The 27,727-nt window shown below is 46.5% G+C and overlaps 3 protein-coding genes across 4 annotated transcripts in view; 1 reads left to right on the forward strand and 2 right to left on the reverse strand.

Annotated features, from left to right (window-relative positions):
* Positions 1–1,558, reverse strand: part of FBXW12 (F-box and WD repeat domain containing 12) — a 76,157-nt gene extending 74,599 nt beyond the window's left edge. Inside the window, exons 1-2 of the mRNA XM_072788167.1 lie at positions 1,447–1,558; positions 1,129–1,280 (exon numbers count right to left, since the gene is read on the reverse strand). The gene's annotated coding sequence lies outside the window, so the exon portion shown is untranslated. The remainder of the gene's footprint in view (positions 1–1,128; positions 1,281–1,446) is intronic.
* NME6 (NME/NM23 nucleoside diphosphate kinase 6) lies at positions 1,555–8,784 on the forward strand. Of its 2 annotated transcripts, none has more exons than XM_072786355.1 (6): positions 1,555–1,712; positions 3,954–4,050; positions 5,831–5,933; positions 7,081–7,120; positions 7,744–7,904; positions 8,182–8,784. In XM_072786355.1, the coding sequence occupies exons 2-6, from the start codon at positions 3,961–3,963 to the stop codon at positions 8,346–8,348; spliced, it is 561 nt and encodes a 186-aa protein (XP_072642456.1). In that variant the 5' UTR covers positions 1,555–1,712; positions 3,954–3,960; the 3' UTR covers positions 8,349–8,784. The 2 variants fall into 2 exon arrangements, with proteins under 2 accessions (XP_072642456.1, XP_072642457.1); XM_072786356.1 differs by having other exon boundaries at positions 1,611–1,768.
* Positions 8,785–23,532: 14,748 nt separating this feature from the next.
* Positions 23,533–25,588, reverse strand: CAMP (cathelicidin antimicrobial peptide). The gene is made up of 4 exons (XM_072786359.1): positions 25,254–25,588; positions 24,519–24,626; positions 24,310–24,381; positions 23,533–23,734 (listed from the first exon to the last, which is right to left on the reverse strand). The coding sequence occupies exons 1-4, from the start codon at positions 25,449–25,451 to the stop codon at positions 23,594–23,596; spliced, it is 519 nt and encodes a 172-aa protein (XP_072642460.1). The 5' UTR covers positions 25,452–25,588; the 3' UTR covers positions 23,533–23,593.
* Between the last annotated feature and the right edge of the window lie 2,139 nt (positions 25,589–27,727).

Consider the following 27,727-nt stretch of genomic DNA (forward strand, 5'->3'; position numbering starts at 1 on the left):
AATAAAACCTTAAAAAAAAAAAGGGAATAGAAAATAAAATTGGACCTGAAACACCTGGAAAATAAGACTAAAACCTGATGTCTGGTCAGTAGCATATGGTTAAGTTTACTCTAATGCTGTGAAGGCAGAAATGGACATGTGGGGCAGCCCGTGTAGCTCAGAGGTTTAGCGCCGCCTTCTGCCCAGGGCGTGATCCTGGAGACCCAGGATCAAGTCCCACGTTGGGCTCCCTGCATGGAGCCTGCTTCTCCCTCTGCCTGTGTCTCTGTGTCTTCCATGAATAAATAAATGAAATCTTAAGAAAAAAAAAAAGAAGAAGAAAGAAAGAAAGAAGAAGAAAGAAAGGAGGAAGGAAGAAGGAGGGAGGAAGAAAGAAGGAGAAAGGAAGAAAGAAGGAGGAAGGAAGAAAGAAGGAGGAAGGAAGAAGGAGGAGGAAGGAAGAAGGAGGAGGAAGGAAGAAGGAGGAGGAGGGAAGAAGGAAGAAGGAGGAGGAAGGAAGGAGGAGGAGGAAGGAAGGAAGAAGGAGGAGGAAGGAAGAAGGAGGAAGAAGAAGGAGGACGAAGGAGGAGGGAGGAGGAGGGAGGAGGAGGAGGAGGAAGAAGGAAGAAGGATGAAGAAGGAAGAAGAAGAAGGGACATGTGCCTTCACCAGCCAAGCAGGACTGGACTTTCTGAAAGACATCGTGTGGAAACAAGCTACCAGAATCACAGACCTCCCTTCCAACTTTCCAGAAGTGCAACACCTGTATACTTGGCACTAGAATCAGATATATATATATATATATATATATATATATATATATATATATATATATATGAGTGTGTGTGTGTGTAGATATAAAGATATAGATGACAGTTATGGCTTATTTTCACTCTTCTCAAATTCAGTGACTCCAAGAAAAAATGTCACCACCCTTCTTCAACCTGCCACACTATCCCATCTCCATACTTAGACCACACACCAGGAATACCCGCAGTCCTCACCTCACTTTGCATTGCTTCAACAGGCTGCTGGAGAACCCACCCACCCTACCCCACGTTCCTTAGCGACATGTCCAAGGCCCTTCCAACTAGCTTCCCTCACGGCCTACGGAAACCCAGAGCCCAGGTAAGAACCCTCGGTCACCACCTCCACCTCAGCTGTGCTCCCTCGGGTCTAGGTATCGCCTGAGCGCGAGACTTGGGACGGCTGCCACGGCCCTCGCGATGCAGCGCCCAAGTTCTTCGCCCTCCACGTAGCTCCGACAAGTACCGGGCAGCAACCACGAGCCAGGCACTACCCTAGAGAGAAAAGTAACAGAACGAGTCGAGCAAGCTCCGTCCCATTGCCAGGCGGCCCCCTCCCCCGCGCAGGGCCGCCCAGGAACGCCCGCCTCCCTCCCGCCTGAGGGCGCCCAAGCCGGCGCGGAGGGGCAGTTCCCGCCCGAGACGGCCCGTCCCTTCGTACAGCCCGGGACAGGCGCTGCGGAGAGACAAGGGCCACCCGCAGCACCGGCGCTGGGCCCGCAGGCCGTCTAGCCTCCGCCCGGCCACTCCCACTGCGCCGTCTCCCCCTTACCTCACACACCACGCCTCCACTTCCGGCCGGGTCCGCGGCTTCCCGGCAAGGACCCCCGGAAGGGCTGCCCGGCCGAACGCCCGAAAGACCCCGCCTGGGCCGCGCAGGCTAGCTACCGCGGTGCCTGGTGGCCGGGCGCCGCGGTGGAGAACCAGGTGAATCCAGACCTGAACTCCTGCTGGGCGGGAGCCAGAACAGCTCAGAATCCGGGGTGCGCTGAGGCCCTGGTGCAGGGGGCAGGAGTCCCGCGGCTGCAAGCCTAGAGAAATGAGGGGCAGCAAGGAGATGGATTGGTGTCAAGAACTGGGGCTGAGAGCCTGGGGTGTTGGGGAGCTGGGCCTCAGGTGTCGGGGGAGGGTAGAGGACGGGGAGCCGAGACAGAGTTAGGGGGTTGCGGGTCCCCGTGGCGCCTGGGAGGATGAGGGGCTTGCCCCACCCCACCCCCACCCCCACCCCCCGCTCCCTGAAGCAGAGGAATGGGCACCTCAGGTGAGGGGGCGAATACCCTGGCAACTTCTGAAATTTGTGATTCTCTGATAAAGCAACTTTGAAGTTGAGCGAGTTTCTTGATCTGTCAACATTTGTTGTAAATCAAGGGCCAAGACAATCATTACTTGGCTGGCATTCGGAAAGGAGCCACATCCTTCCCCAGAGGGCCCCTGGCAGCTTGGCCTTGCAATAGCTGGATGAGACACATTCATTCATTCATTCAACAAATACTGTTGAGATTCAATTATGTACTAGACACTCTGCATAGGTGAGCATCTTTTAATGCTTTCATGGAGCTTACCTAATGAGTGAAGACATAACTGAAGAAAAGGTCCGAGAAGCCATAATAGGGGAAGTGAACTAAAATCTAGTAGATGGATAGGCAGTAACCAGAGGAAGCACATTTTGGACTGTGGAAATGTCTCACATGATGAGATTTACATTTTTAGTACACTGGCTGCTGTGTGGAAATTGTAGAGGCTGGCAGGAGTAGAAATTGAGAGGCCATCGAGGAGGCTGTTGCAGAAATCCAATGAGGGTTGATGAAGTCTTGGGCTAGGGTGGTGGCCCTGGAGGAGAGGATTGTATGGATTTGAGAGACACTGCTTAGGTCAAATTGCCAGAACTTGGTGATAACATGGATATGGAAGGTGAGGGAGAGATGTTAAGGCTGTCTCTCCTTAGATTATGGTGAAGCTTCCTTTTGCTTTCAGTTACTCACAACCTGGGATATTAGGGAGAGTGGGTTGGCTGGACTTAATTTTGTGGTTTGAGTGGAGCATCCAGCTGAAAGCTGTAGAAAGGACATGAGTAGGGGAGACCCTAGCACTGCCTTTAACATGATTGTCAGGCTACTTTCAGCCTAAAAGAAATAAGTGTTGTCCAGACTATTCCTGTGTGTCTTCATGGAAGTCTTCTCCATATTTGTTGGCAAATTTAGGAGCTCCACTAGGTAATCTTTTATACTTAGTCCTTAGTCCTGATCAGATGATCGGTTTCTCACATGTGAATAGAATTTCACAGTTGAGAGATACCCCACATTCTCTTGGTCCAGTTTAAGAAATACTTTTATGTTCCTTATATCATTTCCATGATTATTTATTGAGCTCTTATGCTATGCTAGGCTCTAGAAATACAAAGATAGACAGAACAAGACTGTATAGGTTCCATTAGTCAATTAAACTGACCTTTGTCCTAGGCATTGTTTCAGCTGCTTCAGATACAAAATGGTTACAAGTGGTCCTTGACCTTGGAGTTGCATATCCACAGGCCTTGCCATTGAGGACAGCTGCGTATATTAAAGAATTGATTGGGACGCCTGGGTGGCTCAACGGTTGGAGTCCCAGGATCAAGTCCCATATCGGGCTCCTTCCATGGGGCCTGCTTCTCTCTCTGCCTGTGTCTCTGCCTCTCTCTCTGAGTCTCTCCTGAATAAATAAAATCTTTAAAAAAAAAAAAAAGAATTGATTTGGGCAGGGGAGATCCTGATCTCTATGTAAGATTAGATAAGAGATGGTATGTATCCAGCAGACTTCTTTAAGAGTATCCTGGCAACATCCCAATTCTTGTCCATCCAATCTTCCACTTCTAGAATTGATGGGAGCACCCTATGGGATAGAAAGCCTTATGAATGGAAACAGTTACTGTACATTTGGGGCCAGGCTGTTTAGCAATGTAAATTGTAAATCCTCTAAAACACAATGAAAAGTTAGAAATTGAAGGGACCATTGGCAGAGACAAGTAATGTTTAATCTTGAATTTCTCCTGAATAGGTAACTCCTTTGTATGTAACCACCATAGGCCTTGAAAGTGAGATGGCTGTTGGCTTTCAAGGTTACATGGCTCCAGAGTAGGGAGGGTGGGGAGCGTAGCATGGAGGGGTCCTTAATCCAGCTTTCTGATGGCAGGAGTGAGATGACCTCGATCTTGCGAAGCCCTCAGGCTCTCCAGCTTACTCTGGCCCTGATCAAGCCTGATGCTGTTGCTCACCCCCTGATTCTGGAGGTAAGAAGGAATCCTAAGCCTCTACTGTATGCCCTGGGCACTGCTTCTGTTTCTGGGGCTGCAGAGCCATTTGTGAAGACTGACAGCACAGTCCTATGAAAGATGCTATGGAGGCAAAGCTAGGACCTGTGGACTCTGACTCTAAGAAGACAAAAATCTACTGGAGAATTGGGGCAGATAAAAAATATAAGGGTCCAATACAGTAAGAAGAACCAAACCTCAAGACAATGTATGTATATTAGTTTTCTCTGGCTGTGTAACAACTTACCACAAACTTAGCAGCTTAAGACAACATTTCTTATCTCACAATTCTAGAATTTAGAAGTTCAGTAGGCTTTCCTGGATTTTTCCTTAGGGTCTCACAAAGCCAAAGTTAAGGTGTTGGCTGACTGGCTCCTTAGCTGGAGGATCTGGGAAAGAATCCACTTCCAAATTTGTTCGGGTTGTTGACAGAGTTTGATTCCTATGGTTATAATACTGAGGTCCCCATGTCCTTGCTTGCCTTCAGGCAAGGACTGCTCCCAGATTTTAGAGACCACTCACATTCCTCATCACATGGCTCACTCCATCTTCAAGACAGCAGTGGTGTGTTCAGTGCTTCTCATGCTTAAATCTGACTTCTCGTTTAGCTGCTAGCCAGATAAAAGTCTGCTTTTAAAAAGTTCATATGATTAATCAGGCTCATCCTGATAACTTCCCTTTTGATTAAAGCAAAGACAACTGATGGAGTGGCTGGGTGGCTCAGTTGGTTGAGCATCCAACTCCTGATTTCAACTCAGGTCATGATCTCAGGGTCATTGGACTGAGCACCATTTTGGGCTCTGTGCTCAGTGGGGAGTCTGCTTGAGATTCTTTCTCTTGCCCTCTTCCTCTCCCCTCCCTACCACATACTCTCACTCTCTCTCTAAAATGAATTTTTAAAAATAAATACACCAAAGTCAATTGATAGCAACCTTAATTACACCTGAAAATCCCTTTTGCCATATGATATAATCATATTGCATCATATTCACAGTCCTGGAGAGTAGGGTGCAGAACCTGGGTGGAACTAGGGGAGGGTCATTGTAGGGTTCTGCCTACAATAGTTGGATAAGTACTAGCTGAGCAATTCTGCTAGGTAAGCACACTGTGGTGCAGAGGAAGACCAGAGCAGTCAGAAATGGTGGCCTGCAAGTGTTGGGACCTGGCCAGGCTCAAAGGAAGGATGGGCTTCAGTTAGTGTTCAGGAGGGCAGGTATTCCCTAGAGGGAGACACTGAAACAGGAACACATATGGTGGATCTGAGGGCCACAGGCAGGCTGGGGTGATGGGACTAGAGAATTGGAAGAGGTGGAGGACAAGGACAGTACAGCCTTGAACACTGGGCTAGAGTAGTTGTACCTCATTCCATAAGTAAGGTTCTGACCAGAGTGTGACATATATTTTTATGGTGTTCTTAATCTGTTGAGTGTGATAGTTTGGAGAGAATGGGACAAACTCAAGGCAGGACCACTATCAAAATATTTTTAGGATGGTTCGAGAAGCGGGTCATGTGGGCTGTAGGAACAGAAGGGCAGAGATGGCACTTCCTGCCCCCTGCACCCGAGGCTCATGCTCTGGCCATGTGACTGAAAGTCTTTACCTCACTCCACCTTCTTTCTCTTCCTACCCAACTATGGGACAGACTCTCAAGTCCTGGGCTCTGGTGGGTCCTCATGGTTCTTTTGATCAGTCTGTGTCTCCTATTCATTCCAGAGGTCCCTTTGACCAATTTTTATCTTTGATGTGGTTGTTTATCCAGGCTGTTCATCAGCAGATTCTGAGCAACAAGTTCCTTATTGTACGAATGAAAGAACTTCTGTGGAGAAAAGAAGAATGCCAGAAGTTTTACCAAGAGCATGAAGGTAGGATCAACAGTCCTTTGAATGGGAGACTTCTCTGTCTCAAGATGTGTGCAAGAGAGATTTTCACCTGGATGCACAATAGCAGGCTGTCTCTGACCTACCAACTGTAATACTGTGGCCATTCTTCTGAAGTCTCGCTTGATACACAAACTTTTCATGATCATCAATCTTCGGAAAATATTTTCCAGGGGGTGTCTAAGTGGCTGTCAATTGAGTGTCCAATTCTTGATTTTGGCTCAGGTCGTGGTCTCCGTGTCGTGGGATCAAGCCATGGGATCGAGCCCTGTGTTGGCTTCATGCTCAGTTTGGAGTCTGCTTTTCCCTCTCCCTCTGGTCCTCCCCCCACTTGCACTCTCTCTTTCTCTTTCAAATAAATAAATACATTAAATCTTTAAAAAAAAATTTTTTTCTAGGAGGGTTCCACTTCGTAGTCCTAACCAAAAATTTAGTTTTATGTCCTGATGATATCAGTAGTTAGTAGTTAGTGCATGTTTACTATTTCAGACCTTGTCCTGGTGCTCATGATTTCATTGAATTTTCCCTAGAGCCCTATGGGGTGTAGGTATTGTTATGTCTCCAGTACAAAGATTAGGAGCCTGAGTTAGGAAAATTAATGACCTACCCAAAATTGCACAGGTTGTAAGTGGCAGTGCCTAGATTCAGACCCAGGTATGTCCTTATTCTTTTCTCTAAAACAGTTTTTATTGGGGTGCCTGGGTGGTGCAGTCGGTTGAACATATGACTCTTGGTTTTGGCTCAGGTCATGATCTCAAGGTCATGGGATTGAGCCCCCCATCAGGCTCCACTCTCTCCCTTTCTCTCTCTGCCCCTCTCCCTTGCACTCTCTCTCTAAAGTGGATGAATAAATAAATAAAATCTATTTCAAAAATATTTGAGAGAGAGAGAACATGAGCAGAGAGAGGAGCAGGGGACGAGGGGCAGAAGGCCAGAGAGGCAGAGAGAAGCAGACTCCCTGCTAAGCAGGAAGCCCAATGTGGGACTCGATTCCAGGACCCTGACTGAGCCACTCAGGTACACCAAATCTTTTTTAAAAATAAAACAATTTTTGTTATTTTGAGTAAGGAGGCAGAAGTACAAACGTTCTCTTGGGCACCAATGTCTTGATGAAGTTACTCTCTCCTTGCAGGGCGTTTTTTCTATCAGCGGCTGGTGGAGTACATGGCCAGGTACTTCTAATTTTCGTTTTGGCATCTTTATCCACCAAGATTTATCTCTCGGGGCAGCCCAGGTGGCTCAGCGGTTTAATGCCACCTTCAGCCCAGAGTGTGATCCTGGAGACCTGGGATCAAGTCCCACGTCAGTCTCCCTGCATGGAGCCTGCTTATCCCTCTGCCTGTGTCTCTACCTCTCTCTCTGTGTGCGTGTGTGTCTCTCATGAATAAATAAATAAAATCTTTTAAAAAATTATCTCTCTTGCTCCCTAAATTTTTAAGTTTCATTTGACACTCTTTAAAGTTGTAATCAGTGTTAAGTGTCTGAAGATACATGGACTTGAGGCTATGACTAAGCCAACACTGACCTGGTAGCCACTTGTCCCATGATGGTTATTGGTCCAATGGCTAGAGAAGAGTGTTGTTAAATGCTACTGAGCCACTATGCTGACCTCTGTGGCCTTTCATGTATACACGGAGTGGCCTTCCATCACTTACTACTTGAAGCAGCATCAGTCCTTAGCTAGAAAGGCAGGGTAACTCTCAGGACATAGTATGCCTTTATTCATGCCCTGCTCACAGTGTGCCCTCCTCAACCACATAGCCAGATTCCTGACATGTGCTCCTTTTGTACACAGCGGACCAATCCGAGCCTACATCCTTGCCCGCAAGGATGCCATCCAACTCTGGAGGACCCTGATGGGACCCACTAGAGTGTTTCGAGCACGTCATGTGGCTCCAGATTCAATTCGTGGAAGTTTCGGCCTCACTGACACCCGCAACACGACCCATGGCTCTGGTGAGTCCGCCTCCCCTGTCCTTGGCCACCAATAAGAGAGGATGGTTTGGAGTTGGTGGTCAGGCCATATGTTGGAGTTAAGGGGTAACCCTGCCATAAACTTTCCTCCCAAATACATTTCTCTTCTTTTGTGGCCATCTCCGCAGACATGGCCTCAGGACTTAGGGTCAGGAGGCAGAACTAGAGGCTCAGGTTTCTGAATCTGATTATAACTGTCTCTTGCCTCCAACTGGCACTCCTTATGAGAACTCCTTCTCTTTCTTACCTCCCCTTGCAGACTCTGTGATTTCCGCCAGCAGAGAGATTGCAGCCTTCTTCCCTGACTTCAGTGAACAGCGCTGGTATGAGGAAGAGGAGCCCCAGCTGCGCTGTGGCCCTGTGCACTACAGTCCAGAGGGAGGCATCCACTGTGCAGCCGGACCAGGAGGCCCAGGACCAGCCTGATGCAAGCCTGTTGGTCTGTGAAGACTGGCTGCACTGCCCAGCCTTTTCTCAGAGACCTAGGACCAGGGAGGCCTGGGGATCGTAGCACCATCTTTGCTGGGCACCACACATACCTGAGGATCTAGCTCCTCACTTCCACCTGCTCTAGAATCTAGCTATCTACCTCTTTTCCAGAATGTTCATGGGTGGTTCAGAGCAGTAATGGCTCCTCTTTTCTCTAAGAACTATTCATCCTTTTCAAGGAGGAGTTTGCCTAATTGACTTGCCTGAAAAATGCAGTGACTATAAGCACCACTTGGCCTGTCTTCCTCAATAAAAGTCAGTGTTCTACTGAATCTTCAAGACTAGGAGCACTATTCTAGGTGCTTTCTCTCTTTCTCCTTAAGTGGAATAATTAAACCTGTCCCAGGAATGCCTGGGTGGTTCAGTCTGTTAAGCATCAGACTCTTGATTTTAGCTCAGGTCATGATTGATTGGGTCGTGGGATTGAATCCTGCATCAGGCTCTGTGCTTAGTGCAGTCTGCTTGAGATTCTTTCTCTCCTCCATCTGCCCCCCATCTTGCTCTCTCTCTCTCAAATAAACTTAAGAAAAAAACTGTCCTGGAGCCAAGTTTCTGGTCTATGCTAAATGGAGAGGATTGTGTAGAAATCTCCCAGAAGGTTCACACATGTGTGTAGCTTGTCTAGTGCATAAAGGAACCCAGTGACAAAGTTGAGTGTGGGCCCAAATGCATGTTGTGCACCAGGGGTAGGGCTGCATCCTAGGGGAAGGGGCAACTTTTATTTGAACAAGGATGTGTCTGCCCAATAGAAGCATGTTTTTATGACTCACTTTTCTGTTTTGCACAAAGCCACTAAAGTTAGCCATGTCTCTGTTATAGATGAGAATGAAAGTTAACCATTGCTACATTACAAATCACCTCAACATTTAGTGACTTAAAACTGTAGTTTATTTTTATGTGTCTCTGGATTGGCTGGGTGATTCTGCTGGTGTCACTTGGACTCACTCATGTGGCTGCATTCAGCAGGTGGGTCAAATGTGGTATTTTATCCTGAACTGCTTCATAGCATGATTGTTTCAGGGTTCCAAGAGGACAGGCCCCCATTCATAAGCTTATTAAGCTGCTGCTTGTATCATGTTTGTTAATATCTCATTGGCCAAAGCAGGTCATGTGGCCAAGCCCAGGGTCCAAGTGTGACAAAACTATAAGGGGGGCATGGATACTAGGAGGTGTGAATCATTGGGAAGGAGGAGGGGTGCCATAACTATGACAATTTACCATACAGGGAGTAGTGAGGAACCTTGAATTTATATAGAATTTGTGAAAAATATTTGCAGAAGCTAACAAAGCAGATAAAGAAATAGAGAAGGAAGGAAAGAAACAAGGATGTGTGGATCAGGAAAGTCAAAAGAAGAGTTTTTCTGGAGAATGAAGCAATGTTGAATATTGTTATGAAGTCCAGAAAGATGAAGCTTTTAAAATACCCTCTAAATGTGGCAGCATGGAGGTCACTGTGACCTTGGCAAGAGCAGGTCCTCTGTGCCAATAGGGGGGTTACCTTGCGTGGAAGATGATGGGCTGAAGCATTTATAGTGTCCTACTACCTTTGGGCTTAGAGTGAAATATCTAAGTGTCTTAGAGAATCTTCTCACATCCAAATCTATAAATGTATCTGCATATGCTCCCACCTTCTCTTCTCTTCCTATTACAATACAGGAAGGGTCCTGCTTCCCATTAAGCCAGTCTTTCCATGTGCTCTGAATCCCACCTTGTTCTTTTGATTTTCTAGTCTCTACTGCACTTTCACTTTCTCTGCTGGGTCCCTTCCCTTTGAATTCAAACATGTTTTGGTGTCTCCCATCTTTCAAAATCTTTTTAACTCCACTTTCCTCTTCAGCTACCTCTGTTTCTTCATCTCTATACAAACAAACCCACACCAGTTGTCTGCTCTAACAGGCTCATCCCCCTTTTCCCAGCAGCCCACTCCAGTGTGGCTTGCACACTAACCACTCCAGAGGAGACTGGTTTCCTCATGCTTTTATCACTGTTGCCCAGTTCAGCACCAGACATAGGTATCATTGCTTTGTAAATAGCACTAAGCTATCCATAGTGTGGTCTTTGACATTGCTTAGGATCCCTCCATCTTTAAAATCTTGAAATCCTATTTTTATTTTTATTTTATTTATTTTTTTTTTTTTTAAATTTTTATTTACTTATGATAGTCACACAGAGAGAGAGAGAGAGGCAGAGACATAGGCAGAGGGAGAAGCAGGCTCCATGCACCGGGAGCCCGATGTGGGATTCGATCCTGGGGTCTCCAGGATCGCGCCCTGGGCCAAAGGCAGGCGCTAAACCGCTGCGCCACCCAGGGATCCCGAAATCCTATTTTTAAATCATAGTCTTCTATATTCGTCTCTCATGTCTTCTAGACCTAGACTATTTGCTCATTCACTCTCCTATGTAACTTTTTCATATATTCTCTCTCCAAACCTCCAATAGCTTCTTTCTTCTTCCTCATTGCCCAACTGTTAACCCTGCCTCCTCTTTCAGGAAGTTAACAGCCAGGAAAGAAACTCCATAGACTTCTAAGACCTTACTGAGCACCTACCTGCATCTGTGCTCATGTACTCTGCATCACTCCTGTTAGAATAAACAATAGACAAACCTTCCAACCTCCTATTTAAAGCTTTCCCCATTTTGTGCAGGACATCTTATTGTCTGCCACCTATTCAAGGCATTGCTCCAGTAATTATTGCCTATGCGTCCTGCATCATCAGGAGAGAGATGTTACAAACATGCTGCAGTTCCTCTCATTAAAAATAAATAAGTAGGGGCTCCTGGATGGCTCCGTTGGTAAAGCATGTGACTTGTAATCTCAGGGTCATGAATTCAAGCCCCACTTTGGGCATGGAGTCTACTTAAAATTTAAGAAATAAAAAATAAATAAAAGCAAATTTTCACACCACATCTCCTTCATGCCACTGTCCCATATCTCTTCTCACCTTTAGCAAAACTCTCAACAGAGTAACCTAGAACAGCAATGACCAATGACTTTCAGTATAGACAAAATGGTGTAGACCCATTTATCTTTGCTCCTCCCTGCTGAGTACAACCATAAACCTGAAAAGAATGCAAAAAAACAAAGGGAACTCTGAAAAGTTCTCTGAAGTAGAACTGGTTTGAGACTTCCAGACTAGAGGAACAACACAGCAGCAGGGCATCTTAGGTCTCCCCACACAACAGAACAAGGTGAGCAAGACTAGGCATTTCCCAAATCCTAACCCAGCAATAGATGGCAGCCCATATGGCCTATTCTTTCCCATGAGTAAACAGACTAAATAGAAAGTCCAGCTCAAAACACCCGGCAAACTGACAGGAGGATTGATCAGGAGTGCCAGCTATCAATAACTAGGGGAAGTACTCTACTTCCTAGCCAAGTCTGCGGCTACCCTCCCCCATGGAAAGATAATAAGCTGATGGAGTAACACAAAAGAGACCAAAACAAGTGCCCAAAGTCCAAGTTCTGTGACCAAAGTTAGACATCTAAGTCAAAGTCAAAAGTAAGTTCCAAGATCCAAGTCAATCCCATGTCTGAGTTCAATGTCCAGGACAAGTTGAGTCCCAAACGAAGGTTCCAGTCTAAGACCCAGGTCCCCCAGTCTAGATCTAGGGTTCTGGTTCAGATCAACATTCCAGGTCCAAGGTCAATGTCCTAGTGTAGGTCTGATGTCTAGGTATGAGGTCTTGACATGAGGTCAAAGTCTCAGTTTAGATGTTGACATTCAAGTAACAGTTGCAAGGGCTAGATCCATCACTGAAGACTGAGGACAGGTCCAACATCACAGACAAAGAGAGTTCCACAGATGAGATTTGATGTTCAAGTCCAAGGTCCAGTTCTATGTCCAAGGGCCAGTTTGAGATCTAAGGGCCAACTCCAAGATCTAGGCCCAAATCTGAGGTCAAGGTCCAGGTCCAGAGCTTGAGAACAAGGTCCCTAAGTCTACATTTAGGTCAAGGGCCAGGTTCAAGATCCATGTCCCATTTCCAAAGCCTAAGACCAATATAAGTATCCAAGATCAAACACAGATCTACACCCTACATTCAAGCCCAAAGGGCAGATCCAAGTTTCAAATGTTCAGTGTTCAAATCTGAGATCCACGATACTATTCTATATCAATATAGAAGTCCATGTTCAAGGACCAGGTTTATTTTTTTTTAAGATTTTATTTATTTATTCATGAGAGATACAGAGTGAGAGAGAGAGGCAGAGACACAGGCAGAGGGAGAAGCAGGCTCCATGCAGGTAGTCTGATGTGGGACTCGATCCCGGGTCTCCAGGATCAGGCCGTGGGTTGAAGGCGGCATTAAACCGCTGAGCCACCCGGGCTGCCCAAAGGACCAGGTTTAATGTCAGGACTAACTTACAGACCAGTTCCATATCCAATATCTACAACAAAGTTCAGGAGCAGGTCAGTGTTCAGTTCCAAAGACTATATCTAAGATCCAGATCCATGGTCCAGGTCCAACATCTATGTTCATATTTGAGGCTTAGGTCCAAGGTTAGTGCTTAATGTCAAATCTAGGTCCAGATTCACAGTCTAGATTCAAGGCCCATGTTCAAGGTTGAGGTACACTCAACTACTTCCAAAGTGCAGGTTCAGGTCAAGACCCAAAGTCTGGATCCACACAGTCAGATCCAAGGCAGAGGTTCAAGGACCAGATCCAAGGTCCAATTCTAGGCCCATTTCCCAGGTGTAAGGTGAATCTAAGATCCAGATTAAATCCATGTCTAAAGTCCATGTTGAGTTCCAGCTACAAGATCCAGATCTAAGTTCTAGTTCCAAGGTTAGGTATAATCTATTTTTCATAAAAATGAATGTTTGGGACGCCTGGGTGGCTCAGCAGTTGAGTGCCTGCCTTTGGCTCAGGGCATGATCCTGGAGTCCTGGGATCGAGCCCTGCATCCGGCTCCCTGCATGAAGCCTGCTTCTCCCTCCACCTGTGTCTCTGCCTCTCTCTCTCTCCTCTGTGTCTCTCATGAATAAACAAATAAAATCTTAAAAAAAAATTAAGAGGACTGCTTTCACCATATATGTACAGACCATAGATTCATTCCATCCCATTTGGAATGCTAATTTTTTATCTTTTATTAGCACAAATGCCATAAAACTGCCTTTCTAGTCCTTAAACATCCCTGACATTTCTCTGCAAACTATTCGGTAAAAGTTTGTCTACTGGTTTACATCTTTAACTGACAATTAAATAAACTCAGAATTTTTTTAAACTAAGTTTTGGTGGTGTTTGCTTTATGACCTAACATTTGGATTCTAAGAATATTGTTATTACCATTAGTATTTGCCATAATAAATAGCACTTCCTATGGGCCCAGGACTTTGCTACACATGAAAATCAAATTTAATCCTGCTATTATCATTTCATAGATGGGGAAACTGAGGTGGAGAGGTTAAGTAACTTATCCGTAGTCACAAAGCAAGAAACAAAACAGGGTACAGGATATGCTCTTAAACAAACCACAGATAACGCTGACTAATTAGGATGCAAAGGTTTATATCCTACTAAATCTGTCCTTAAAGAAAAAAAAAAAAAAAAGCTTCCAAGCAAAGACTAGGTTTTTGGAGAAAAGAAGCCCATGAGAATTAAGCCCCTGACACAGATGCAATATCTTCTGGGGGAAAAGCTAACCCAATTTAGTATATAAACTAAATCTGGAAGCAGTCTAAGGCTGCAGAGCTACCACCAGGATATCCTGATCAGGAGATTTCCAGACACCCAACCCAACTGCATGACTCTCTAAGGACAAAATCAGGCGTGGCTAAATCATGCTGCTCCAGAGGAGCTACTGAATCCAACCCTACCAGGACCCTCACCCAACCAAAAGATACTATTCCCTGAAGTCTGGAGAGCTCTGCTCTGAGATCAGGAATAGAAGAAAGGAGTGGAAGTGGGTGACTAAAGGCAATTCTCTTTCTCCTCCCCCTCCTCCTCTTCTCCTTCTTCTCCTTCTCCTTCTCCTTCTCCTTCTCCTTCTCCTTCTCCTTCTCCTTCTCCTTCTCCTTCTCCTTCTCCTTCTCCTTCTCTTCTCCTTCTCTTCTCCTTCTCCTCCTCCTCCTCCTCCTCCTCCTCCTCCTCCTCCTCCTCCTCCTCCTCCTCCTCCTTCTTCTTCTTCTTCTTCTTCTTCTTCTTCTTCTTCTTCTTCTTCTTCTTCTTCTTCTTCTTCTTCTTCTTCGAGAGGTAGAGAGAGTTGGGGGACAGGCATGAGGAAAAGGGAGAGAGAATCCCAGGCAGACTTCATGGAGCCTGAGGCAGGGGTCAGTCTCACCACCCTGACATCATGACTTGAGCTGAAATCAAGAGTTAGATGCTCAACTGAGCCAGTCCGGCACCCCTCTTCCTTCTTTGTTCTACATTTCTAATAAATAGGACTCTTCATTTATCATATTTTTTTAAGTCTATAATGTTCTGAGTAAAAGCCAAACTAGCTCCTCAGAGGGGCCTGCTAGGTTCCACATTCTCTGGTGATCTGCTGCCTTTCTGACTCCATCTATTCTCCACCCTTCATTTGCTTCACCAGAGCCACACTGACCTCCCCTCTTGAAGCCTAGCACTGGCTGGTTCCTATGTAATGAACTCCTTTCTCCCAGACATATCAGTGGTATGTTCCAAGAACCCAAAACTGGGCCTAACATTTGAGAGTTAATAAATATTTTTGAATGAATGAGTGATAGGAGCAGAGTTAATTAAGAAAGAACTAGGGATCCCTGGGTGGCGCAGCGGTTTGGCGCCTGCCTTTGGCCCAGGGCGCGATCCTGGAGACCCGGGATCGAATCCCACATCGGGCTCCCGGTGCATGGAGCCTGCTTGTGTCTCTGCCTCTCTCTCTCTCTCTCTCTGTGACTATCATAAATAAATAAAAATTAAAAAAAAATAAGAAAGAACTAAAGGGTTAGATAGAAGATAGATAAAAGGTTGACAACACTGTCAAAATCAAAGCCTCCTTCTTTTTTTTTCAAAGATTTTGTTTTTAAGTTATCTGTACTGTACACCCAACACAGGGCTTGAACTCAAAACCCCGAGATCAAGAGTCACATGCTCCCCCAACTGAGCCAGCCAGGTACCCTCAAAGTCTCCTTTTTATAGTCTATGTTTTCTAACATCTCACTTATGGTCCTGAAATGAAATTTATATTTAATAAGTTGTGCCCATACAAAGAATATTTTTAAAATAATGTGCTACCCTATCTAAAATATCAAAAAGGAATTTTAAAAAGGAATTTATAATAAAACATTATGCATTTCAATATGAATTTCTTGTCAGGACTGCATTAAGAGACATAATAAAGCAATCAGATGCTATAGGCAGTTCATTGTGGACATGACAGTTACAAATGCAGACAGACAAGGATGTGTCTTACTGATGAGTGGCATGCACATATTTTATTGGTTATAGACACAAATGTGCTATGTAGGTGGTAATTCAAAGACTACAACCAGCTCTGCAATTGGTGGTATGATTTTTTTTTATATTGGTGAATAGTTCTTGATAAAGTTTGAAAGTATTTTCCCTCGATTTACAATCTTTGTAAAAATTACTTTATGATATTATCTAAAACAGATTTATATTCTAGATTCACAGCATTACAAACAGATCCAAGGCCTATGGGGAAAAACCAGCAGAAGAAGGAAGAATTGTTACAGATTTAAGAGACATTTAAAAAAAAAAAGGAATTTGTGGATCTTGTCTGGATCCTGATCCAAATTTGCAAAAAGACTTTTTTGAGATGTTCAGGTAAATCTGAACATGGACTGAGTGTTAGATGATATGAAGGCACTACTGATAATTTTGTGAGATGTGATAATGATACTGTGGTTATGTAAAGCAAAATGTCCTTATTTAGTAGAGTTGCACTGTGATATTTTTAGAAGTGGTATGTCACATTATATGGGACTTGCTTTTAAAAATTCAGCAACAGGGGATCCCTGGGTTGCTCAGCGGTTTAGCACCTGTCTTTGGCCCAGGGCGTGATCCTGGAGCCTGGGGATCAAGTCCCACATCGGGTTCCTGGCATGGAGCCTGCCTTTCCCTCTGCCTGTGTCTCTGTCTCTGTCTCTGTCTCTGTCTCTCTCTCTCTCTCCATGTCTATCATAAATAAATACAATCTTTAAAAAAATAAATAAATAAAAATAAAAATAAAAATTCAGCAACAAGAGAAAAAAAATATGGAGAAGAAGGAAAGGATGAATCAAGAGTAGCAAAACAGTTTAAATCCTGAAATGGATCCAATTGGATCCAAAATCTCAGTGTGAAGATTAATTTGAATCAGGTTATTTTAAGGCAATTTTAACATAGTCTCAGAATCATCAAAATGTATGAGCATAGAGAATAAGAAGACCAGATGAGGGATGCCTGGGTGGCTCAGCAGTTAAGCGTCTGCCTTCGGCTCAGGCTGTGATCCTGGGGTCCCAGGATCCAGTCCCACATTGGACTCCCTGCATGGAGCCTGCTTCTCCCTCTGTCTGTGTCTCTGCCTCTCTCTCTCTGTGTCTCTCATGAATAAATAAATAAAATCTTTAAAAAAAAAAAAAAAAAAGACCAGATGAAACAAGATAAAAACAAGGCCAAATTAAGTCAGTTGAAAGCAAATTTAAATGGGTGAATCTACATTGAAAGAGATGGAGAAACTAGGTCAAAACCCAAATGGAGTAAAAGGGGGCCAATTCAAGTCAGATGAAAAGAGTTCAAAACAGATCCAATTAGATAGAAATAAAACAAACCAGAACTATCTAATTCTTCGCTATGCCAAAGGAAGAGAAATCCTGAAAAATCTTCTGATAGAAATTTGTGTGCAACTCTGAAAATATAGCTCTTAAGAACTCAAGAATAGGGATCCCTGGGTGGCGCAGAGGTTTAGCGCCTGCCTTTGGCCCAGGGCGGGATCCTGGGGACCCGGGATCGAATCCCACGTCAGGCTCCTGGTGCATGGAGCCTGCTTTTCCCTCTGCCTGTGTCTCTGCCTCTCTCTCTCTCTCTGTGTGACTACCATGAATAAATAAAAATTAAAAAAAAAAGAACTCAAGAATATCCTGGATAGTTTTGTATTTGTCAACCTAGATAAATAATCAGTTTTAGGATTTATTTTTTTATTTTTATTTTTTAAAGATTTTATTTATTTATTCATGAGAGACACAAAGAGGCAGAGACAAAGGCTGAGGGAGAAGCAGGCTCCACGCAGGGAGCCTGACGCGGGACTCGATCCCGGGTTTGCCGCTGAGCCACCCAGGGTTTCCTATTTATTTATTTTTAAATATTTTATTTATTCACTCATGAGGGACGGGGGGGGGGGGGGGGGGGGTGCGGGGAGTAGTAGGCTCCATGCAGGGAGCCCGACGTTGGACTGGATCCCTGGTCTTCAAGACCACACCTTGGGCTGAAGGTGGTGCTAAACCGCTGAGCCACCCAGGCTGCCCAGTTTTAGGTTTTAAATAAATGAACAAAAATATGATTTGGGATACCAAAAAACCTATGAAACACAGAACTGCTGTATTTAATTACACTTTAAACTTGAACTTCCAGGTGCACCTGAGTGGCTCAATGGTCCAGCATCTGCCTTTGGCTCAGGTTGTGATCCCCGAGTCCTGGGATCAAGTCCCAAATTGGGCTTCCTCTGCCTGCCTGTCTCTCATGAATAAATAAATAAAATCTTAAAAAGGGGGGGGGGGGTGAGAGAGATTTTAATGCCACTTTTTTTTTGTTTTTTTTTTTTAAGATTTTATTTATTGGGTCGCCTGGGTGGCTCAGCAGTTGAGCGTCTGCCTTCAGCTCAGGGCGTGATCCCGGGGTCTAGGATCGAGTACCACATCAGGCTCCGCTTGAAGAGCCCACTTCTCCCTCTGCCTGTGTCTCTGCCTCTGTGTGTCTTTCATGCGTAAATAAGTAAAATTTATTCATTCATGAGAGAGAGAGAGAGAGAGAGAGAGAGAGTGAGAGAGAGAGAGAGAGAGGCAGAGGGAGAAGCAGGCTTCCAGAAGGAGCCCGATGGGGGACTTGATCCTGGATCCCGGGATCATGCCCCAAGCCAAAGGCAGAAGCGCAACCGCTAAGCCACCCAGGCGTCCCTAAATAAAATGTTAAAAAAAAATAAAAATAAAAAAAGATTTTATTTATTTGTTGGAGAGAAAGAGAGACTATGCAGGAGCGGAGGGAAGGGGCAGAGGGAGAGGGAGAAGCAGACTCCCCGCTGAGCAGGGAGCCCCACAGCGGGCTCCATCCCAGGACCCCAGGACCCCCAGGCCTCCCCACCAGAGCCAAGGCAGATGCTCGACTGAGCCATCCAGGTGCCCCTTAATGCCACTTTCTTGAGCCATAACCACAGGTGACCAGAGCCCTGGCCCACCTGATCAGGGCCATGATGTCCCCATGCTCGAGGCCGTGACCTTCATTCTCCCCACCGAGATGAGGCTCTGCCTGGCTCTCCGGACCGAGGCCGCAGCCTCCAGCTCTGAGCTGTGAGATGGAGAGGCTCCTGCGGGTCTTGGATCCCGGAGCAGTTAGCCAGGTTGGGGAGAGAGTGTGAAGGACTTATTTTTCCTTTATGCTCTCCGTGTTTTTTAGTGACCTTTGATCCTCTCAGATTATCTCATCTTGAGCAATATAATATCGTGGTTGAATACACTGAATTTGCAATCCAAAAGAACTGATGGAAAATCTAAAACCCACCATTTCCTTGCTTTAGCATCCTAGTTTCCCCATCAGCAAAATGTAAATGAGGGGTTCCTATGTCCACCCAACACACCTCCTCTCAGATACAGGGAAGAAGGCTTAAAAATCACTACTTCTCAGGCAGTTTAACTGGGATTTCCTTTGTAAATAAAGCTGAGTATTTAAAACTAGGCTGGGGGATCCCTGGGTGGCGCAGCAGTTTAGCGCCTGCCTTTGGCCCAGGGCGCGATCCTGGAGACCCGGGATCGAATCCCACGTCGGGATCCCGGTGCATGGAGCCTGCTTCTCCCTCTGCCTGTGTCTCTGCCTCTCTCTCTCTCTCTGTGACTATCATAAATAAATAAAAATTAAAAAAAAAATAAAATAAAATATTAAAAAAAAATAAATAAATAAATAAAACTAGGCTGGTTCTAACAAATTCAGCATATTCTTATGTTCTGATTTAAATATTCATTAGGTAAAGAGATCATATTCAAAATCAGATTGTAATTACAGATGTTACACTGTCATTATTGTGAAAATGCTATGGAATTATTATTCTAGGAAGGAATGGAATAATGTATTTAGGGACTGGATGGACTAAGTGTGTCTATGGGAGAAAGTGCGCCCCACAGCTCTGGCCTGAGGCAGCCTTACCCAGAAGCCTCCTTCATCTATCCAGACAAGGATAACCACGGCCACCTCTCCTGTGCACCCAACCCTCCCAAAGCCCTTCCCTCTCTGCATCCCTGGGACTTTGAATCCGGCACCATCAACCAGGAACACTCCTGGTGGGGGAGGTTATTGATGGGTCTGAGCTCTGCTGTGCTCCTTGGGTGAAATTAGCAGCATCCTAGGAGCAGGCAGGACAGAGGGTGGGGCTATGCTGGTAGACAGGAAGGGTGAGCAAGACCTAGGATGGCTCTGACGCCGGAGTTTGGCAATGGGCAAGAAAACTGTCTTCTCTTTTACCAATTGTAGCTGAGGCTTGCCAAGTTGCACACTATTCAGATTTCGCAGACTAGTCATATGAAATTTCCATTCCCTAGCACACAGTGTGGGTAATGAGATAAAAAGATTGTGCCGTGGTTGGGTGAGACTGTGCTGTATTTAGCTCACCAAACTCTTTTTCAGGGAATTTAAATAAATCTGTCTATCCTGGGGAAGTTATTTGACGTTTTCCTACCTTGTGTGTGTGAGGGTTTTTTTTTTTTGTTTTTTTGGTTTTTTTCCTGTTTTTTAGTTTTGGCTTTACCCAACCAAACAACATGGGGAGGTTACCCTTTATCTTCCTCAAGGAGGAGGTAGGGAAGGAAAAGAGCAGACATTGCCAGTGGCTAACTTTGGCAGAGGCTTCTAAGTGTCCCCCACCCCCTACTCTTGACAAAGCTCATGGGACTACAGGTTCAGCTTGAGAAATTCCTCTGGCTCCTTGTGAAACCACCACGTCTGGTTCAGCTGTCCAGTCCACCCTGGACCTTCTTCAGGATTCTCCTCTTGGTCTACCCCCCTGCATACTAATGGTTCGTTTGGATTGCTTTTTTACCTCAAGTTTTTCTGGATTCTATAAGCTCCCCTAACTTGGTTTTCCACCCTAGACAAAAGATGCAGTACCCCAAGCTCCTGAGGTGGTTAGCCAGACCTGCCCTTGGGCCCCGGAACCAACTGCAGGGTGACAGTACTATAACCAGACCACAGATTCCCGTCAGAACCACACTGATGTACACATCCTCGTCCTGGAAAACAGGATCCGGCCAAACTAGGTGCAGGTGCTCAGTGTCTTTCAAATGCTACAAAGACCTTTGTGAACAGGGAGGATCATTGGTGGTCACAAAAACCATTAGGCTGACTGGCTCCAACATGTGGAAGAGGGGAAAAACACCTCCTACTCAACTGAGCACAGCTCCACCATGCTTATTTTGTAAAATCCATGAACCCATGTGCTCTAAAGCTAAAGCTCTTACTACGGGGCAGTTTGGCAGCAAAAAGATAGACATAGACCCATAGAAACATTTCAATATCCACCACACTGATTTATTTAGAGGCTTTTATACCAATCAAAAAGTTTTAAAGATGTATTTATTTATTGGAGAGAGAGAGAGAGTATGTGTGTGTGAGTGTACATGGGGGGCACAGAGGGAGAGAAACTCAAGCAGGCTCCATGCTGAATGTGGAGCCTGATAGGGGGGCTCAATCTCTCGACCCTGAGATCATGATCCAAGCTGAAATCAACTGAACTGATTGAGCCACCCAGGTGCCCCCAATCAAGAGCTTTAAAAACAAAAACACACAAACAAAAATCCCAAAACTGGCATTGAGATCACAAGTAGAAAATATTGTTCATCTTTAGTGCAACACAGTGACATTCAGCACTAGGTGAGCAGATGCTGACAAGGCCAAACTCCACTCATCTTCCTCACAGGTGGCATCTGGCTGGTTACAAGGCACCAAGTAATTCACCTGACCTGCTATGCATTCTGGGGCTGTTCCAGTGAATGTGGCCCCAAACTTTGAGTTCCTAGCAATGATTTACACCATGAGATCACAGCTAGACAATACGCTTCCTCCACCTTGTGTTTAAAGACATTCCAGTCTTGAGCCACCAAAGTCATTCTCGGAAAAACCAGAAAATACAAGTTTTATACATCAAAACCTCTCCCCTAAAGGGAAGAGAGGGACTACCATTCCTTGGATGCCTACCTATTATGTGCTCTGGAGGCAGCAGCCCACAGCTTTGGTGACTGATACAGGTCAACATTAACATCACTAGATGCTCTGATCTTGTCTGTTTGGGGTGGTTCCTCTCATCACAAACATCTGTGTGGGCCATCCTGCCCTAAAAAGACCAAGCTAAAAGCATGGTTCCTGAGCTCATGCTTTTGCCCCCAAGCTAGCCACAAGGAGCAAAGGCCATCTAAGGAGCAGTTAAGAGGACTGAATCTAAAGCAACTACAAAAATAATCTAAGCAGGGGCACCTGGGTGGATCAGTCGGTTGAGCATCTGCCTTTGGTTCAGGTCATGATCCAAGGGACAGTTAGAAAAGTATAAAAACTAAATAAAGTACACACAAATATGAACACCTTTGATGGAAGAGGAAACCTATTTCCTAAAGCAAGAGCCTTTTCAGATCCTTGTAATCAGAGAAAGCCACATCCCTTCACTAAGACAATTAACTCTGATTTCCAGGGTAATTACAACGATGGCCCATGACTGGATAGGGCATCCAGTAATTAGTGAACAGTGGTTGTCACAGAAGGGAGGGTCAAGTTAGAGCCCACTCACTATGGGCCCACTTTGGAAAGTGAGAGCCATGAAAAGCAGAAAACCTTAATATGACCTGCTCACTAGGAAGAAGCAAGCATGACAGATAATAAAGTAAATGCTATGTGATATCCTGCTTCCTGTTGCTCTCAGAGCAGGACATCTATGTCTTATTTTAGGCTGACCCAGAAGCAGACCTAAGACAAGGATGCAAGTGGAAGTAGTTTATTTGGCAGGCAAATACAGAAAGCAACAGCAGGAACATAAGGAAGTGAGACGGAACAGGAACAGAAGCCAGAACAGGATGTGTTAATGAATAGGTCATTGCTGTGAGCAACAGGGGCACAACCAGCTGGGGACCTGGGAGATGTATAACACATCTTAGAGTGGGCCCACCCAAGGAACAAGGAAGAGAAAGAGAAAATATTTGTCTGCCAATTCCCACCAATCTTTGGTTGAGACTGCTCTCTGGAGTGCCAATTCCCCAGAACTTCCAGTCTGCCCCTAGCCCAGAGCCACAGGAGCTTCTAGTCAGCTACTGAATGGCAAGTGGGCAAGACATTGACAGTGTCTGAAACACCCATGTCTCTCCTAGCCAGAGCTCTTCAGCCTACTGAGCATGATTCTTGTTTTTAATGGTACCAAATGTTCCCAACATTAAAGCTCCCAACTTAAATCTGCTACCCAGCTAAAGAAACAGTGATGTTTTCCAATGCCAGAAGAGACGCCAGGAGTGGTGGGATTTTCCAGAGTTAAGATTTTCAAAGGGAATTGGAACTTTATGGGAATTATACCAGAAGGCTGACCATAGAACCCAGCCAGCCAGGAGACTGAACTGCGTCTCTGTGTTTAACAAAATGTCTGGCCCCTCCCTCAGCTGTCATCTCTATATGAGCAGGAACAGCTCTACAGCACCTCCACTACCACTACACACAGGGTAGATCTCCTCCATCACTACTGGGTGTTCAATGAAGATGGTGGGAGGCATGTAAAGGGCATGGGGAAGAATCCTGAGAATAGAGACACTGTCCTGGCGCTCCTGGCCCTGCAGCCTCACCCCTTAGCTGCCCCCACCTTTGTGTTTTGCATGGGCAGGTGCATGCACACATGCACACACATGCATAAGTCCTCCCAGAATTGAGGCTTCGGTCATGGTAAGTGGGAGGAGGCAAGATAAGTAAAATTGAATCTTGGAAGAGGAAGTTGCTTTCACAAAAATTTATTTTTCAGGGTCCAGAAGCCTAAGCCAGGGCAAAGCAGGCCCTTAGGACTTCTCCTCCCTGGGCTGAAGATTCTTTAAAAAATCCTTGATTCTCTGGCCAATTCTCCTAATCTTTTTGCCAATCTTCTGCCCCCCTGTCGTGATGAGCTCTTTCAGCTGGTCAATTTTCTTGACTTGCAGGATCTGTGCATCAGAAAGAAGCAGTTTCTTTATGGGGGCTGGGCTGGATCCAGGGTCAAGACAAGACCCCTCCCCTCCTAGACAACCCCCTTCTTGGGCCACCCTAGGAGCCTTGGGGCTCCAGTTCATCCTCTGGCTATAACCTTTAGAGTATGTGGTTGATTGAATCCCTACACCCATAGACAGATGAAGAAACTGTCCCAGAGATGGCAGAGGGCTTCCCAGAGTCTCACAGCTTAAAACTCATTACTCTAAGTGGCTCTCAAGCTTCAACAGGAGTCAGAATCCCCTGGAGGATTTGTTAAACTCCAGGTTGCTGGGCTCCACCCCAGAATCTGATTCTGTAGGTCGGAGTAGGAGCTGAGAATTTGCATTTCTAACAAATTCCCAGGCTCTCAGGACCACACTTTGAAAACCTGCTGTTCTAGGGGATTGTAGAGCCAGTCCTGGAGACCTGAGGTTCAGGTTGAGGGAGAAGCCAAGGGTAGATGAGGCTTTCTCTGCCTGGATGTGAAGGTGGCTAATTGGCCATGCACCACCACCCCATCAACCCCTACAACCCAGAAGGGATCACTCACTGAATCACAGTTGAGGTCAAAGTAGCCCGTGTCCTCGTCCAGGATGACTGTCCCTTCACACTGTTTCACCAGCTAAGAAGAGGAGGCTCCAGGTCAAATTGGAACGCCCATGCCATAACCTCCCAGCCTCACCCCCACAGCTGGAAACAGTCCCAGGAAGCCTCTTGTTCAGTTCCTTGGGGGGCATCTGCCAGCGCCCCCAGCCTCACCCCATTGTCCTTGAAACCACACTGCTCCAGAGGCTGCTGTGTCGTCTTGGGACACACAGTCTCCTTCACTGTGAAGCTCACAGGCTTTGGGATGTTTGGATCCTCATCCTGGGCAGAAGAGGAAATGGGAAGACGAGAGTCAGGTTCATGCTTACCTTCTCTAATATGTCTCCCTGCCCACCCCACCTGCCTCCCAGCTAAGAGAACAGCTTTTTAACAACCCCTGCTATCTGCCTGGCACTGGCTTTGTGCTAAGGCACAGAGATGAGGAAGACAGAGCCCATTCCTGCCCTCACCAAGATGAGAGAGCATGAGGGGACCTCAGACAGGCTCTAATGCGTAACGTCTCCCGCTCAGGGGACCAAGGGAAAGCAGAGGCCTCCTGGAGGGAAAGATATTGCCACTGGAATCTCAAGGCCAAGCAGAGCCCATCCCTGGGCAGGGAAGTCACACCCCAGAGCCCGAAATCCCACTCTTATCCCTGGAATTTCCAGAAGGCTGATGGGGAGTGACACCTTTTTATACAGTAAAGATTCTAAGGCAAGAAGCACTCATGCTGGGGGGCAGGTAGTGGCACACAGATCTGGGAAGTTTTCCTGGAAGAGGTGGGACTACACTTAAAGGGAGAAAAGCCGTCTGGACGTGAGCAAAGCATGAACAAAGGGAGGGACAGTATGGCCAAGACCTGCTGGCTGGAGCAGAGCCTCTTTCCTCACTGCCCCCTCCTCGACTCACTCCCTTGGGCTGTGAGTTCAGCTGCAGGAGACGGTAGAGATTCTCCTCCGAGGACCGCTGGTTGAAGCCATTCACAGCACGGAGCACAGCCTCCCTGTAGCTAAGGGCCCGGGAGGCAGCCGGAGTGATCACCAGGCCCAGCAGCAGTAGCAACAGTGACCACCGTCCCAGGGAGGGGCTGTCCTTCTGGGTCTCCATGGTCCCCAAGTCTCCCTCCTCTCAGCCTGCAAGTCTCTCCTTTATGCCCAGCCTGGGCCTGATGCAAAGACCCAGTCAGGAGCCTTCCTGATCCACCTATCCCTGGGTGTCTGCCAGGATGTGGGCCGAGGCTTGCCTCAGTGGGCTGTTGTTGCCCCACCGAGCTTGCTGGGCAGTGCGCAAGTCTGCCTGATGTGCAACTAGAGAAATAGTTTCTCCATCTCCCTGGCAAGGTTTGGGTCTCTCCTGGGCCCCACAGGGGAGTGTTATTGCCAAGGTTGCTCAAGAGAGTTGAGTTCCGCAGGAGAGAAAGAGAGGCAGACGGGTGTCCTACATCCTTCTCCCCAGATGGCCTCCTCAGGAATCATGGCAACGTAGTGTATTCACCACTCAATATTCAGCTCTAGGCACTGCCTCGTGCTCAATACACACTCAGCAAATGTTTGATGAATGATTAACAGTTACCACCTCTGGTCTAGAGCCTGATGCACTCAGTCAGCCCTCAGCTCTGGCTGTCCTCCTTTCCTGAGTTCATCTCCACTGCCTTCTCAGTCTAAAAATGGCCCCAGCCACCATCAGATGTGGCTCATTGCACTGGCTCCCTGCTACCCTCTGAACCTGAGGTCCTCTACCTTCACTGACCCACTTCCTCGCTCTCTCAAACACAGGCCACTACAGGCTGGCCAGCCTTCATTAGATGGCAGGGTCACTCTGAAGCCTTGTCTTTACCTGTGCAGGCATGATGACACCTGTTTCATTGTCCCCTGATGCTACCCTCTTGGTTTCCCTCTCATCTCCCAGGTACTCCTTAGTCTCCTCCAAGGACCCCTCTTAATATGTGAGGCTTGCAGAATTGTATCCTGAGTTGCTTCTCTTCCCATCTCCCTGGGGACATCCCCTTTTAGGATACCAGTTATTGGAGACAGTTATGGTCTGTATCTCTAAATTCAAGACTCCTATAAACACCCCTGGTTGTCCCCCTGGGCCTGTTGGCCTGCTGTTTTGCTCAGTGCCATTGCATGAACCCTGAGATGAAAACTTAGGGGGTACCCCATCTGCTCCTTTTTCCCGGGAATACTCCCTTCTGACCTCCCCCAATGTCCCTGTCCTGGTTCCTACCACCATCTTCTCTCCCCTGAAGTGTGACCATATTCTCCAGACTCCACTTTCTCTGAGTTCCAGGCTCTCCCCAGACCACAATCTACCATCCACACCAGCTTTCCAAGGGCTCTTTCAAACCTCTGCCTTTAGGAGCCCACATGCCTCCTGGGCTGGTATCTTGTTGCTTCCCATTACCACCTCCCTGCCCCCACAGTCCTGAACACCCCAGGCACCAGGATGTTATATATACTCCAACTGCTCAGACTCCTAGAGCCTCCTTCTCTTTTTCAACCTCTGCACCAGAATGGCTCATTGGTTGAGCGTCTGCCTTCAGTCCAGGGCATGATCCTAGAGTCCTGGGATCAAGTCACACATAAGCCTGCTTCTCCCTCTGCCTCTGTCTCTGCCTCTCTCTCTCTCTGTGTCTCATGAATAAATGAATAAAATCTTAAAAAAAAAAAAAAAAAAAAAAAGCCTTCTGCACCGGATCCCTCTGTTTGGCATGCCCTTCCACCTTGTGAAGACTTCCCTGACTTCCAAACCGACACAGCACCCTCCTCCTCTTTGCTCCTCTTTGCTTCCTCCAGAAAGTCTCCTCTGAATTGACCCCAAATGACTCTAAGTCCAATGCTCTAGTTGAGATGCCAGGTTGGGAAGGCTGGTTCTGGGGAGTGGAGAGAACACCACTGGGAGAAGTGACAAAGGGGTGACAGTGACAGGGGGGTCCAGAGGCCATGAGGCAAATGCTCATCCCAGCTCTCCTGTGAAATGGCTATGAGGCTGTGAGGCTGGGGGTAGCTCCTGGCTCCAAAGGCCCTTGGGACTCTTGGGGGCTCTGGTGGGGCACCTCGGAAGGTGTAGCCTGGATGCATGTTGCTGGTTGTGCACTCAGCCTTGGGAAAAGGAAGGAAATGTGGGATGCTGTGCAACCTAGTTTCACAGACCAGCTGTTGCCCCAGTGGCCTCTTGTCAAGCAGGGCTTCACATCAGGGCCTTTTATAGCAGTTTTGCCCACTCTGCAATTGCCACTGTGTGCCTTCCTCTCACCTGCAGGATTGTTCTGCCAGAAGACCTGGAATGGGGGTCCTGGGCACCGTCATTTCCTAGCTGTGTGATTTTGAGCAAGTTGCTTTGTTTTCCTGGGCCTCAATCTCCTCATCCTTAGGATGCAGATT

The sequence above is a fragment of the Canis lupus genome, chromosome 19, assembly GCF_048164855.1.
Source record: "Canis lupus baileyi chromosome 19, mCanLup2.hap1, whole genome shotgun sequence".
Lineage (NCBI taxonomy): Eukaryota > Metazoa > Chordata > Mammalia > Carnivora > Canidae > Canis > Canis lupus.